Raw genomic sequence first — 15,884 nt, 5'->3', positions numbered from 1 at the left:
ACGTAATACTATCAAAATCCCAAGCTGATTGGAGGGCCATGCCCACAATGCTCCAAATGTTCCCAATTGGGGAGAGATGCAGTGACGTTGCTGGCCAAGATAGGGTTTGGCAAGCATGAAGACAAGCAGTAGAAACTCTCATCTTGTGCAGATGGGCTTTGTTTTGCTGAAATGTAAGGCCATGATGGCTTGCCATAAAGGGCAATAACATGGTGCACAGAATATTGTCCACTTACCAGTGTTGTAGTGATGCCACAGATGACAACCGAGGGGGTCCTGCTATGAAAAGAAGTGGGACTCATCATTGCAGATAATTCTATTCCAGTCAATGAGATTACAGGCCAAAGAGATGTCACTAAATGATCCGAACAATGGTGGGATGCCATACATGCTGCTGTCTAATGCATGGCCTGACAACCTGGGGTAATGGTCTGGAGTATTATTGTTTTCACTGCAGGACCCCCCCCCCTGGGTTGTCATCTGCACCAATCATATTGAACAGTGGTACATCAACAATATTCTACTCCCTTGCCCTTTTTTATCAATCTTTTTTATGTAGCTTCCTAATACCCTTTTCAGACTTGTGCGACTGATTTTCGATGATCATGTCACAAGTTCTTGAGCTAGGTGGAACTTTCTTATTTATTGGTCTTTTTTTATATGGCTTCCTATGATGCCAATTTGAACATATCCAATCAGTTTTTGACAAATCACTTGTCAATGTGGACGGCACTCTTGGTGCTTCGACATCTTCTGCGAAGGGTAAAAAGAATGAAGTATGGGGAGTAGGTAAAACTACTCAATTTGTTCTTATTCATGGACCTACTTTATTTTGTGGTGCGAAGTTAAATTTTTCTTTAATGAAAGTTTCTTCTTCTTCCAGTTTGGGTAACGGATGGATAACAGTTGCTTTCGTTGCTTGTAACAATGCAGGGAGAGCCGGTTTGGAATCCTTTGAAACTCGTGAAATCTTGGCTTACCGTACTATTCCTGTTTCTGAGATTATTATTGCTAGCGAGGGTTCCTACCTTTTACCGCACGGGAGTTTGTCTTTGTCTTGTCGTAGACGTTGTAAGATAAATTCCGATTGTAGTACTCACTTATGGGTGAAGGCTAGTGGTCCTTCTTCTTTGGAAGATTGTCGCATTGTGGGTGATTGTACTTTATATAATCATTGAAAGCAGTTCTCAAAATCGGCCCTGATGATGATGATCATGTCACAAGTTCTTGAGCTAGGTGGAACTTTCTTATTTATTGGTCTTTTTTTATATGGCTTCCTATGATGCCAATTTGAACATATCCAATCAGTTTTTGACGATCATGTGATTGGTAGTGAAGCAAACACATTTCCTAAATTCCAACAAGATAATGGACAGATTTTTTCTACTTGTACAATGCACGTGGTGTCATCATAACACAATTGCCTTAAAAAGGGGGGGGGTCACAAACTATGTGACATAATTGTTCACCATCTTTTCTCTGCTGTCATCTGGTGTGACATCATAGACCATTGCCCTCTTTTGTCTGCCAATACCTTGTCACCCTGAGCTTGACAGTTCATTTGCATAAAAGCAGTCCAGGATATCCATAGCTTCATTACTTTGCATGACTTGTGCATAAACATGTGTTGTCACGTACTTCTGGAAACCTATGGAGGAATTGTTGAATCAATGCCATGCAGTACTGCTGCTGCACTGGGTTCCAAAGTGGGAGCAGCATGCTTTTAAGCAGGGAGTCATAATGTTTTGAGTCATCAGCCCATGTTCCTTGTACAGGGCTGCATGAGAAATTTTTTTAGTTAGTGGGTTTAACATATTTATCTTAACCATTCTCTACACCACTATGTAATATGCAATATGGGCCTATATTTGCCATTTGCTACTGTGTCATGGGACACCTGATATCACGCCTCCCCTTCTCTGTTTCATACCCAGAGAAACGTACACATCTACTTATTGAATTTTTTGACAACATTTTTGAAAGGTTTTGCTGCAGAAATGTAGACATATAGCCATATCACTGCGTGGTGCTCATATTGGCATCATGCTACCTCTGAAAGCGTGACTGTAACTGTCACAAATAGCAGTCAAAGTTAAAGTGTAGCATGTGTTCTAAGACGTTTTGGGCTTGCAGCCCTTTGTCATTCACGACACTCCACAATATTTCGACTGGGCGTGTGCCAGTCATTCACCATTCTGCAATTTATTAGCATGCTGGGTCTCTGTATTCCATGCATGCTTTAAAATCATACTCACAGAGTGACCACATTATATAGCAGGCACTGTTGTCACTTGTGGAATTGTGGAGCTCTACTTCCTTCTGGGTTGCTGCTCACTGTTGGCATTGGTGTACTCTTTCATCTTCATTTAGAGCAAATGACGGAAATGATGTGGTTCCACAGGTTATCTCACTGATACCTGTTGTCACAGTTAATTTTCTGCCATGTGTATTTCCACAGATTCTTTAATAAAGGAGGCCAAACAGATGTTTCTCTAGCTAAATGTTCATCACATACCATTTAATTCTCTGTGGGGATACAATGTTGACCAGTAGCAGACTTAATTGACTGCAAAAGCTTAGTGCAGTGTTGATATCCAGTGCAGCATTTTTCCCTGGTGTGCATGGCCTGGCATATGTAAGCCCTACCACACAGCCAAGGTATTTTGAGAATTGCAGCCTTTCACAACAACAAATCTTCTTTCACTGATCACTGAAGATCTGCAATCTTCGATGGAAGGTGAAAAACCATATGAACTGAACTTTCTGGAGAATCCTGGGAACGTTGATGGAGATATAGCCAACACATAGAAAAATCCTGAGGGTGTTGCTGGCTTGCACTTCTCTTTACCTAGTTTCTAGTTTTTGGCTTTAAATGACAGTGTTTGTGCTTCATGAGCAACAAAGGTGTTTCCAAATGCTTGCTATCACACTGAAGAGTATAATATTGAGCTGTATAATATATGGGCTCTGTGTAGTCTATACGGGTAAATAATAATATAAATATTTCTAACTTTTAATCATGTGTGACACACCGTGGAGGTTACCTAACATGTGCATTTGGGCTGTTTTCAGAAGATGTGAGTATACATGGATCTGATGCTTTTATATGAATATCAATGCAAGCAAAAGCATATTCTACAATGTAAATGACATTGTAATGGTCAAGAAGTGTCAGAAATTTCATCTCTTATCATGTTACAGAGACTACAGTCATGTGCAAAGCAAGAATCGCTCTCACCATTATGAACAGGAACTGAGCACCTTACACGTATCAGCAACTGTACTAAACAGAACAAAATACATATTACAAAGCTGTATACATCAGGCAAGATGATTTTAAATATGGATTGCCATTAGAAATTAGCAACACTTTCAAATCAGTATAGACTGAGAAGTGCAGCCCACATTTATGTGTGAATTTTCTGCTCTCAATATATGAATAATTTTACCAGAGATCCATAAAACTTGATGAAATCAACAAGAATCAAACCCTGTTTGCTGCTAATATTTTGGCTACAAGCCATTCGGCCACTTTCAGAGTTAGCCAGAAAGAGTGATGGCAAAGCAACTTTGTCCACCTGATATACTGATGGTGTGAGCCAAGTGTGTATTACAATGTGATAAATCATTGTGGAAGAAATACAAGGATGGCAAAGATACAATGTAATGTGATCCTACTGTGAAAGATGTTTCATAATTCTGGTCAACAGTTGTTGCCTATAAGAGAGAACTACTGCCAGTGCCAGATTCAATATTTTGTGAAGGTTGAAACCATCACAACCAATATATTTCAGTACCCTCCCTGAAAATTGAATCTCAGATGGGTGAAACAGATGTTGAAATCTGCATGTTCTTGCAGTCAACTGCTCGACTTGCTTTTATATTATGTCTGGCGACAGCAGGTTTATCATGCCGAGGCAGGAGGATATAAGGTCAATGTTCCACGTAACTTTCTTGAACTATAAGCAAAGTATGTCCTTTATTTGATAAATCACACTGACAGGGAAACTTATACACATCTGCCATCTGTAAATCAAGTCACCCTTCACACAGTCAAGGAGTGTAGCAATCTTTGGTGCTGATAGAAAAATAGCCTGAAACATGTTTCATGAGCGTAGGACCTATTTAAGAACAAAGATTCCTCATGATCCTTTCCTCTTCAGCCACTTGAGATGGTACACACTCCTTCAGTTTTGATTGCAAAGCCTTGCAGATTTTCCATGGTGGATATCATTTATTTCCAAAAACTTCTTTGAGGTGTTCGAGTTCTTCCTGTAGATGATCCCAGTCCTCGTCAGCAATAATATGTGCACCATGAACAAGGTTATTGGGGACACAACTGCCTTCACTGAATGGCAACAGCTGCCCCCTCGAAAGCAAATATATTTAGTTGTCAGCTTGCGGAAGACACCATGACCCACGGTGATGTCAGTTTTACATTTAACCCAGACGTCCATCAATGGGAGGCATCAATAATTTCCAAACTCATGGTAAATTTGATGAAGTTTCTCCTCACTGTGGGGCCCTCTACAAAAGTGTCATCCACACATCTTCAAAATATGACAGACTGAAAACTTCCAGAGTCCAAAGGCTTCTCTCAAAATCTTCATCGTGATATGCAATTTTACGGGAGGTTCATGTAAATAATTTCAAAGAGTTGACATTCTCCAGCACTACAGATACCAACTAATTACTGGAACACAAGCTGCTGGTGGAAACGAGTTCATGGCTGAATGTGTCAAGGCATATCAAATGTGTAAACATTACAGGCACTTGTCACCAATGTTCAGTATTATGTGCACACGTGTAACATTATTTTCTGCCACAATGCTTACAACATTAAGCTGTAAAACAACACATGCACAAAATGAAAAAGATGAGATATAAAAAAGTTGTACAATACCTTTCTGATTCACTGCCACCACTTCTTGACTCCACTTCATGCTTGAGCTCCTGAAAAAGAGGATTAAGAGCATTTACTGTAAAATACATTTACTAATTTTAACCCGTTAGTATAGATGGTTAATTGTTTATGCATTTGTCAGTATCCTCAACCATATTTCCTCACAACAAATAATCTTTGTTTCCATTCTCCTTTATTTAATAGGTCTTTTTGTGTAACCTCACAAGCCATCAACTTCCACACTAGGCAAGTATACCCGACCTCAAACCTCCCCACTGTCTCCTGTCTCCAATCTGTCTGTTCCACTATGTGCATCACTCCTTTCCATCACATACGATGCCTGTCTCCAAAGCAGCTATTCCTCCTACATGCAGGATTACAGTGGAAACAATTTCCGATGGCCATACACTGCAACTTGCCCATGTGAACGTTGAGCCCTTAACAGCCCACTTGAGTGAATTCAGATACGTATTTCAGGAACTCCGCTTTCATGTCATACTTCAGTTGGGGAAAGTGCCTGATGCACATTCTTCCCGGTTCTGCAAGTCTTGATGGCTAAGTCTTTCTGAGACAGGTTAGATATAACTAATGAGACGGTGGTGTGGTGGCGTGTGTAAATGCAAATTTATTCCCCAAGGTCGTTCTCACGTCCAGACATAAAGACAAACAACCTAAACACATGTTCATTGAAATTAAATCTCTCACCAGAAAGTATCTTCTCATGTAATATACCATCATCATCCCCCCCCCCCCCTCTCCTCCTAAAGTTGGACAGCTCTCGAGCTTAGAATTCACTGTACGGTCTGGAATCTTTGTGGTGAACACCCAATTGTGGCCAGAGATATGAACACAAATATTCTAAACAACAGTCCCTCCATATCAAAATTGACATATAGACTTTCCTGCTCAAACATTACACTGCTTTCACTTGGGCCATATCATCATGCAGTTGACACTCATAGTGACCAAGTCTCCAAATAGGGAAATTCACACCAATCAGATCTCCATGGCTGTCTGGTTTGCTCATGATTTAAGTTACATGACTTACTTGTTATAACATCCAAAGAATGAATTGCAAGTGATGATTTTTAAAGATTTTAAGTGCTTGAATATTTTCGAGTTTACAGCTGAGACCTGACATTTCTTGGCAGGCAATGGCAAAAAATACGTTTCACATGAATTATGAAGTAGCTAACTTCACTGAGAGACTCAATAATTTCTACAATAAATACACTCCTACAAAAATTGTATGAGTCAGGGGAAAATCAGCACCACAGCTTACTGATCAACTTGGAATCTTATGAGTATCAGAGATGCAGCATACAGGAAATATACATGGCACCTGACCTCTGATAATCAACACACATACAATCAACAATGGAAACAATTTAGGATAACTGTGAGAAAAGTAAAACTCAGGTGTGCCAAACATTAGCTGAGGACTTTTACATACTCTTCATACAACAACAAAGTTAGGAAACTACTGCGAAATCAAAGAGAGCTTCACTGCAAGTTTAAACGCAGTCAAAACCTCTCAGACAAACAGAAGCTAAATGATGTCAAAGTTAGCATAAGGAGGACTATGCGTGAAGTGTTCAGTGAATTCGAAAGTAAAATTCTATGTACCAACTTGACAGAAAATCCTAGGAAGTTCTGGTCAGACATTAAATCAGTAAGTGGCTCGAAACAGCATATCCAGACACTCTGGGATGATGATGGCATTGAAACAGAGGATGACACGCGTAAAGCTGAAATACTAAACACATTTTTCCAAAGCTGTTTCACAGAGGAAGACCGCACTGCAGTTCCTTCTCTAAATCCTCACACAAACGAAAAAATGGCTGACATCGAAATAAGTGTCCAAGGAATAGAAAAGCAACTGGAATCACTCAACAGAGGAAAGTCCACTGGACCTGACAGGATACCAGTTCGATTCTACACAGAGTATGCGAAAGAACTTGCCCCCCTTCTAACAGCCATGTACTGCAAGTCTCTAGAGGAACAGAAGGTTCCAAATGATTGGAAAAGAGCACAGGTAGTCCCAGTCTTCAAGACGGGTCGTCGAGCAGATGCGCAAAACTATAGACCTACACCTCTGACGTCGATCTGTTGTAGAACTTTAGAACATGTTTTTTCTCGCGTATCATGTCGTTTCTGGAAACCCAGAATCTACTCTGTAGGAATCGACATGGATTCCAAAAACAGTGATCGTGTGAGACCAACTCGCTTTAATTGTTCATGAGACCCAGAAAATATTAGATACAGGTTCCCAGGTAGATGCTATTTTCCTTGACTTCTGGAAGGCATTCGATACAGTTCTGCACTGTCGCCTGATAAACAAAGTAAGAGCCTACGGAATATCAGACCAGCTGTGTGGCTGGATTGAAGAGTTTTTAGCAAACATAACACAGCATGTTGTTCTCAATGGAGAGACGTCTACAGATGTTAAAGTAACCTCTGGCGTGCCACAGGGGAGTGTTATGGGACCATTGCTTTTCACAATATGTATAAATGACCTAGTAGATAGTGTGGGAAGTTCCATGCGGCTTTTTGCGGATGATGCTGTAGTATACAGAGAAGTTGCAGCATTAGAAAATTGCAGCGAAATGCAGGAAGACCTGCAGCGGATAGGCACTTGGTGCAGGGAGTGGCAACTGACCCTTAACATAGACAAATGTGATGTATTACGAATACATGGAAAGAAGGATCCTTTATTGTATGATTATATGATAGCGGAACAAACACTGGTACCAGTTACTTCTGTAAAATACCTGGGAGTATGTGTGTGGAACGATTTGAAGTGGAATGATCATATAAAATTAATTGTTGGTAAGGCGGGTACCAGGTTGAGATTCATTGGGAGAGTCCTTAGAAAATGTAGACCATCAATGAAGGAGATGGCTTACAAAACACTGGTTCGACCTATACTTGTGTGTTGCTCATCAGTGTGGAATCACATTGGGTTGACGGAGGAGATAGAGAAGATCCAAAGAAGAGCGGCATGTTTCGTCACAGGGTTATTTGGTAAGTGTGATAGCATTACGGAGATGTTTAGCAAACTCACGTGGCAGACTCTGCAAGAGAGGCGCTCTGCATCGCAGTGTAGCTTGCTGTCCAGGTTTCGAGAGGGTGCGTTTCTGGATGAGGTATCGAATATATTGCTTCCCCCTACTTATACCTCCCGAGGAGATTGCGAATGTAAAATTAGAGAGATTCAAGCAAGCACGGAGGCTTTCCAGCAGTCGTTCTTCCCGCGAACCATACGCGACTGGAACAGAAAAGGGAGGTAATGACAGTGGCATGTAAAGTGCCCTCCGACACACACCGTTGGGTGGCTTGTGGAGTATAGATGTAGATGTAGATATTGCAGAAAAACCTATGAAGACTAGGAAAAGCAAAACTCAAATTCAGAGCTGAACCGCTAACTCCTATTGAGGATCTAAATGAATATTTCACCACACCAACATTTTCACTTCACCAAGGTATAAGTGTACATACCATCCATTCCCTTAACGAATCAGTGGTTGATAAATAAAAAAAATATTTCTGCAGCCAATAAGCTTTAATAAGGTTCAGAAGACAAGTTCGTTCAGCAGCTGAAGGACACAATAACATTACAGTGCCAATGATCAATTTCCTTGTCAATCCACAACTCTGTTCTCTGACCTCCTAAAGCTCCCAATAGCCTAGAAGCAGTGACTCATAAAACCACTCCCCAAAATGGAATACTCCAATGAACACACTGACTACAAGCCCATCTGTGTTCTACTAGCATTATCTAAGCCAATGAAATACATAATTCACAATCAGCTTACAAAGTGCTATACATCAAATAACCTTTTTCCCAGAGAAAGCGCACCATGACAATTGCTCTTATAAAAGTGACTGACAAACTGAAACCAGCTATGAACAAATGAGAAGAAATTATTATGTACTTTTAGGATTGCAGCAAAGCTTTCAATACTGCCAACTTTGATGCTCTACTTGCTTAATCAAAAGTCAAATTTTTCTACACATGCTGTACAATGGCTCCAATCACACTTATATTCTGCCAACATTGTGTAATAAAGCGAAAACACCACAATGGAGGAATGTATTAACAGAGGTCCCACAAGGACCAGTATTAGGCCCATTACTTTCTTCATTTTATGTTAATGATGGTCAACTATTATCTCCCATTGAGAATATTATTTATATGGATTTCCAGCACGCTAGATAAATAATGGGACAGCAACTTGTGTTAACCAGTTTCATGTAGAAAACAGCCAAATTAGTAAGATTCAATTTTTTTCAAATTTCATTCACGAGTCTAATTTCAGGTTACTTGAACCCATTTTCAAATCATTCTGTGAGGCAGAAAGTTAAAATTAATATTTATTCATACACTGTTATAAAAACTGAGTGCATATTACAGGATACAGAGCATATCATACCATGAGATATTTACCAAATACAGAAAATGGTATATTCTGTAACAGCATGCAATATGTGTTAAGATTGTACATACATGTCTACCAAAGTCATATTTTTCTATGAACACTGGCAGAACAAACATAATACTGATGGTCTAGGTCCTACACTGACACAAGGAAACCTCAGGTGGGGGGAGGGGGGGCGGGGGGCACCCTATCACGATGCAGGGAATTTATTTATTACAATTTCCAGTTACCAAGCACAAAAATTAATACTATGAAAGTACAGGCAACTACCACATTTCAGGTTTTTAAAATTTTCCAGAAACAGCAAGACATTTAAAGGCTTTTTGATATATTTTTTAAAATGTTTCCCAAAACAGTAGTGCATTTAAAAGCAATGAACAGTGAACAACAACAGCAGCACATACTATCAGTCAATGCTACAGCGACACACAACATTGTTCATTGCAAACCATAAATAGTATGGAAAGAAACCAAATTAGTATGAAATTCAAAGTCATCACCACCATCTGCATTACATCATCGTAAACCACTTACTCACAAACAAACCTAACAGAATGTATTACTATGAAATTATTTAACATGACACTTCATTGGTGCAAACAGTGTTAAAATGCTAGGCTGTGTCTAACACTGTACCAAATGTGACAGCATATAAAAGTACATGGGTGGTTTCATCTCAAATCACACAGGTCATGTCAACTTGTTGTCATGAATCTCTAGGGAAAAAATATATGTTAGACCCCCATATCGTAAGTGTTAAGAAATAAGGTAGTTTCATTTTATCTTAGTTTCTGTAAATGGTCCAGCCCTTTGAAAATGTATATTTTGTAAATAACTCTTAAAACTATGGAGAAAAAAAAAAAAAATATAACTAATAAATCAAAAATACTGGAGACATGGCAGATGTTTTGCATTAAGGCTCTCTCTTAGTGTGCTGAAATTTAGCTGACACCTGCTCACTTATTTGCTTCCTTTAACTTACAATTTAAGACAAAAATACAAAATTTAAGTTAATTTTTACAATTTTTTTCTTATTTGGAAAGACACAGAATGCTATCTTTTCTGTTGCATTACCAGATACAACTGATGTAATTATAAACAGTATCTTCTCTGTTCCAGCTATCTGCATTACATAAATACTTATTACTAAAAATGTAAAAACTGCATTTTTACAGTTTTACAAATTATTTACTCAAAAATCCCCATCTGAAAACTTTTGAGAATCACACAAGATGATGTTTGGTTAATCTGTTACCAGTCAATGCAAACACAAATGGCAATATTTTTTTGTGTAAAGTGATAAAATTTTTTTAACATTCTGCATTTTTTGTAGCACTGAATTTCTAGTGTAAAATATGCATGTCGGCAACAGTTTCCAGCACTCTTCTGTTTGTAACAAACAATTGAGAACTTGCTCATACCATTCTGCATCGAGTTTTCTCATTTGACATACCAAAAGTTCTGGATCAAGGCAACCAGGTGGATGCAATGTTTCTTGAATTTCGAAAAGCACTTGACTCTGTACCACATCTACACTTATTGTTGAAAGTAGAATCATATGGGGTATGAACTGAAATTTGTGGCTGGATTGAGCACTTCTTGGTAGGGAGAACACAGCTTGTTATCTTGGATGGAGAGTCATCATCAGATGCAGAAGTAACTTCAGATGTGCCCCAGGGAAGTTTGTTGGGGCCCCTGCTGTTCATGTTGTATATTAATGACCGTCCAGATGAGAATAGTAAAATCAGGAGTTTTGCAGATGATGCTGTTATCTTCAATAAAGTACTATCTGAGAGAAGCTGCATAAATATTCAGTCAGATGTTGATAAGATTTCAACATGGTGCAAAGATTGGCAACTTGTTCTATTTGTTCAGAAATGTAAAATTTTGCACTTCACAAAAAGAAAAAATGTAGTTTGCTATGACTATAATATCAGTCAGTCACTGATGGAACTGCCCTGGTCATACAAATACCTGGTTGTAACACACTGTAGGGATATGGAATGGAATGATCACACAGGTTGAGTTGTGGGTAAAGCAGGTGGTAGATTTCATTTTATTGATAGAATACTGGCAAAGTACAATCAGTCTACAAAAGAGACTGCTTACAAATCACTTGTGTGACCCATCCTAACAATCCTAGAATATCGCTCAAGTGTGTGGGACCCATACCAGATAGGAGTAACGGGGTATTGAATACATACAGAGAAGGGTAGCACGAAGTACTATTTATATATTTTGTGCATCATATAAAGTGTTCAACCATATTTGGGCTGCCACAGCAAATGTTTGTAAATTATACTGTTTAGTTTCAGTTGCAGCAGATCGAGTGACTTCTTCATCAGCTTACAACAAATGGCTACAATACTATCACAACAAGCAGTACCACAGCTGGTTGCTGCACCCAAGTTTCACCCATTTAACAGTAATGAAGAGGATTACTTAGAATATCAAATGCAGACAGGAGCTCACTCCATCACATACAGCATTACAGGTATGGCACACAATGCTTTTTCCTTTCACTGGTCGGAGCCGACAAAGTACTGTCTGTTTTTAACACTGTGCTAAATTTCTCACCCAGAAGATGCTAGTTACGATGAGCTTGTTCGGCTGCTAGGTGAACATTTTGATGCTCAGGATCATGTCACTGAAGTGAGGTTTAAAATTTTCTGGCTCAAGAAGCAGCCTGATCTGACTTTAAAACAGTGCATATCCAAAATTAGGGGACTAAAAAGTTCAAGTGTTCTTGTGGACTAAGCTATAACAGTGTTACGTTACATGATGCAATCACTTAAAATGTTTCAGATGTATGCATTCATGATGCTATTCTAAAATAGCCTGAAAAAAGATTTGCCTCTTGTGGAATTACTGAGGTTGATTTTGAGGCTCCATGTATTTCTCATGTTAAAAGTGCACAAGACACTCAGTTCACGCTAATTTTAATGTGAATAAAGACAGGGCTCCGATTAACAGTAAACCTAAACATAAAAACTTTCAGTTTTGTGGTACATGACATGCACTACAAATAAGTGTGGACGTCTTTTACTCAGTGATTTTCAAATTGTCAGACAAGCTTGTCCTTGTAATGACACGAAATATTTCCAGTGGCATATACTGGCCATGAAACACCAGAACTTGACATATGCAGTTTGTCAGCAACTTTTTGTGATGTTAGATAATGTGTTTCATTCCATGTACTTAGTTCTAGGAACAGTGCAAAAATTTTTCCTTAGACTTGTTTGATTTCTTCAAACCGTGCATACAAGACAACTTGTTACAAATCAGAGTTTCTGTGGCTCATACTAATCTTTATGACTTTTGTAATCAGTAAAGAGAACTGTTTGTAGCATTATGAAGTGCTAAAGATCTTAATGTGTACATTACCATTAAAGACAATGCGCAACCATGGTTTTCTCATGCAAGGTCTGTCTCCCGTGCAGTATGTCAGAAATCTGCTCAGGAATAGCAACAATGGAAAAAAGTGGGGTTACACAACAGTTTTCTGCAAATCAGTGGGCATCACCTTTGGTCATTCATAAAACCTGCTAGGAAATTTACTTGTGTGTGCTGATTTTCATATATTCACTTCCTCTCCCACAGCTGGAGGAATTAATGGACAGACTGAGACAGATCAGAGTCTATTACAGGATTGATTTACATGAGGAATACTTCCTGTTATCCCTGGAAAAGCTGCCCAAGCAATATTTTGTGGTCAACACTCACAATTGGATTGTTACAGTTTCAAACATTGCAATAAATAGCAAATCAAGTGTAGTCTTAGAAAGATCAGCCAATAAAATATTTGTGGACATTAATCACTGGTTCCTAGCCAATTCTTTGTCACTAAACTTTGAAAAAACACACTACATGCAGTTCAGACCTTGTAAGGGGTGTCCCAAGAATATATGTCTAACATACGATGACAAGAAGATAGAAGAAGTGGACAGTGTTTAATTCTTGGGATTACAGCTTGATAATAAATTCAACTGGGAGGAGCACACCACAGAACTGCTGAAGCGTCTTAACAAATCTCTGTTTGCAATGCGAATTTTGTCAGACTTAGGGGATATAAAAATGAAAAAGCTGGCATACTATGCTTACTTTCATTCCATAATGTCATATGGGATTATTTTTTTTGGAGTAATTCATCAAGCCAAGCTAAAGTTTTCCGGGCACAAAAACGTGCAGTGAGAGTTATATGTGGTGTGAACTCAAGAACATCCTGCAGAAGCCTGTTTAGGGAACTAGGGATACTAACTACTGCTTCCCAATATATTTATTCCTTAATGAAATTTGTCATTAAAAATATATCACTTTTTCAAACCAACAGTTCAATTCATGGAATCAATACTAGAAATAAGAATAATCTTTACAAGGATTTAAAGTCACTTAGTCTTGTACAAAAAGGTGTGCATTATTCAGGAACACACATTTTCAATAACTTGCCAGCAGCCATAAAAAGCTTAACAACCAATGAAATTCAGTTTAAGAGAAGCCTAAAGGATTTATTGGTGGCCAACTCCTTCTACTCCATTGATGAATTTCTTAGTAAAACCAACTGATTTGTATATAAGTACAACATAACTTCTGCACAATTTCAGTGCAGTAATGTGTTCATTGAAAATATGTGTGTGTGTGTGTGTGTGTGTGTGTGTGTGTGTGTGTGTGTGTGTGTGTGTGTGTGTGTGTTAGTATAATCTAACTTCTGCACCATTTCAGTGCAGTAATGTGTTCATTGTAAATAAGTATTACAGTAGTTGTATTACCTTATAAGTAAATAAAAAACTTTTTTATTTTAAATTCAGTGCATTAGTATTTGTAAAATGACTCTTAGTGTTCACTAAAAAATTACGATCATTCCACTTGGGACCTGTGGAATGTTACATTAGCGTATTTGTTTTAGTTGTAAACATTTGTCATGTATTGTTGTTTTTCTGACATGTTCCACATCCTGGAGGACCTCCTCACTACAGATCAATTGGAATGAAAGTAAATCTAATCTAATCAAAGACTACTGTCTGGAACTGCTTTGGCTCCTGCTATTTTTCAACAGGTGCTGTAACAAATAACTCTGAAAGTCCCTCCATGCACAAACTATTTTGACAATATTGTTGTCATGGGTCATATGCCTGTTGAATGTATAGCAAATTTAGACTGCTTGTTTCGAGTTCTTTCAGTGCCTGGTTTAAAGTGCAACAAGGAAAAGTGCTCCTTCTTTCACAAAGAACCTGAACATTTAGAACAGGTAATAAATGAACAGGGTTTATCCTGCTAACACACACTTGTCTGCGAATGAAGATCTACCAGTGACCTGTAATATTCAGGAGGAGGAGGAGATTATTGTTTAACGCCCCATCACCAATGAGGTCATTAGAGATGGAGCACAAGCTCTGATTAAGAAAGGAAGGGGAAGGAAATTGGCCATGACATTTCAAAGGAACCACCTCGGCATTTGCCTGAAGTGATTTCTGAAAATCACAGAAAACCTAAATCAGTCTAGTCAGAAACAGGTTTGAACCGTTATCCTTCTGAATGTGAGTCTAGTGTGCTAACCACTGCACTACCTCCTTTGGTGTGTAACATTCAGTAACTCTAAGCTCTCATAGGGAGACCACCTTAAAGATCTACCACTCTTTTCCAAGTGACAGGAAGTCACTCGCAGAACTATTATATAGTCATTGCCAGCATAGCCTGTTGTATCTTCCATGGCTCCTTGGTAACAACGTGTTCTGTCAGTTTGAGTAAAGTTTCGATCACAGAATGAAGTCTTCTTTTAATATTTTGGAACAGCGTTGAGACCATGGTGTCATCACAAAGGTTTTTGGATGGTCATCTTATGTCTTCTAAGGCTCCATTGGGCTGCATCAGTGTCAGCTTCAGCACTATGTCAGTGATTCTGTCACAGAATTTTTACCAGCAGACACAGCGCGTCACTGGGTCAACAACAGCAGCAATATTCACCTCTAGTCCAGTCATGGCTGGCGCTGCCAGAGTGGTGCTGACAGAGATTGATGTTGCACCACCAGTATAACTCATGTCTCCATCATCAGCACCTGTCCTGCAGCCTGAGCTGACATCTCCCCAACTACAACATGTGTTACTGGATGCAGGTGTGCACCCTATGGCCAGTTTTTTAGCTGGTGTTCCCGGTCACTCACAAGGTGGCTACTGAGGTCCCTACAGCCATCATCTGTCATTACACTTCCTGTCTCCTCTTCTACATCTCCGCAATCCACCATACGATGCGTGGCGGAGGGTACCTCGTACCAGAATTAGCATCTTCTCTCCCTGTTCCACTCCAAAAGAGAACGAGGGAAAAATGACTGCCTATATGCCTCTGTACGAGCCCTAATCTCTCTGATCTTATCTTTGTGGTCTTTCCGCAAAATACAAGTTAGCAGCAGTAAAATTGTACTGCAGTCAGCCTCAAATGCTGGTTCTCTAAATTTCCTCTGTAGCGATTCACGAAAAGAATGCCTCCTTTCCTCCAGAGACTCCCACCCGAGTTCCTGAAGCATTTCCGTAACACTCGCGTGATGATC

At 39.1% G+C, this 15,884-nt stretch overlaps 1 protein-coding gene across 9 annotated transcripts in view; it reads right to left on the bottom strand.

Moving 5' to 3' along the window:
* LOC124551076 (zinc finger protein 501-like) overlaps positions 1–15,884 on the bottom strand; it is a 137,315-nt gene that overhangs the window by 29,753 nt on the left and 91,678 nt on the right. For all 9 annotated transcript variants that reach the window (XM_047125981.1, XM_047125985.1, XM_047125986.1 and 6 more), the window contains one exon: positions 4,904–4,953. In XM_047125981.1, the coding sequence (XP_046981937.1) occupies positions 4,904–4,953 (50 nt within the window). The remainder of the gene's footprint in view (positions 1–4,903; positions 4,954–15,884) is intronic.

The sequence above is a fragment of the Schistocerca americana genome, chromosome 9 (assembly GCF_021461395.2).
Source record: "Schistocerca americana isolate TAMUIC-IGC-003095 chromosome 9, iqSchAmer2.1, whole genome shotgun sequence".
In the NCBI taxonomy this organism is placed as follows: domain Eukaryota; kingdom Metazoa; phylum Arthropoda; class Insecta; order Orthoptera; family Acrididae; genus Schistocerca; species Schistocerca americana.
This window is presented reverse-complemented; position numbering and strand designations above follow the sequence as displayed.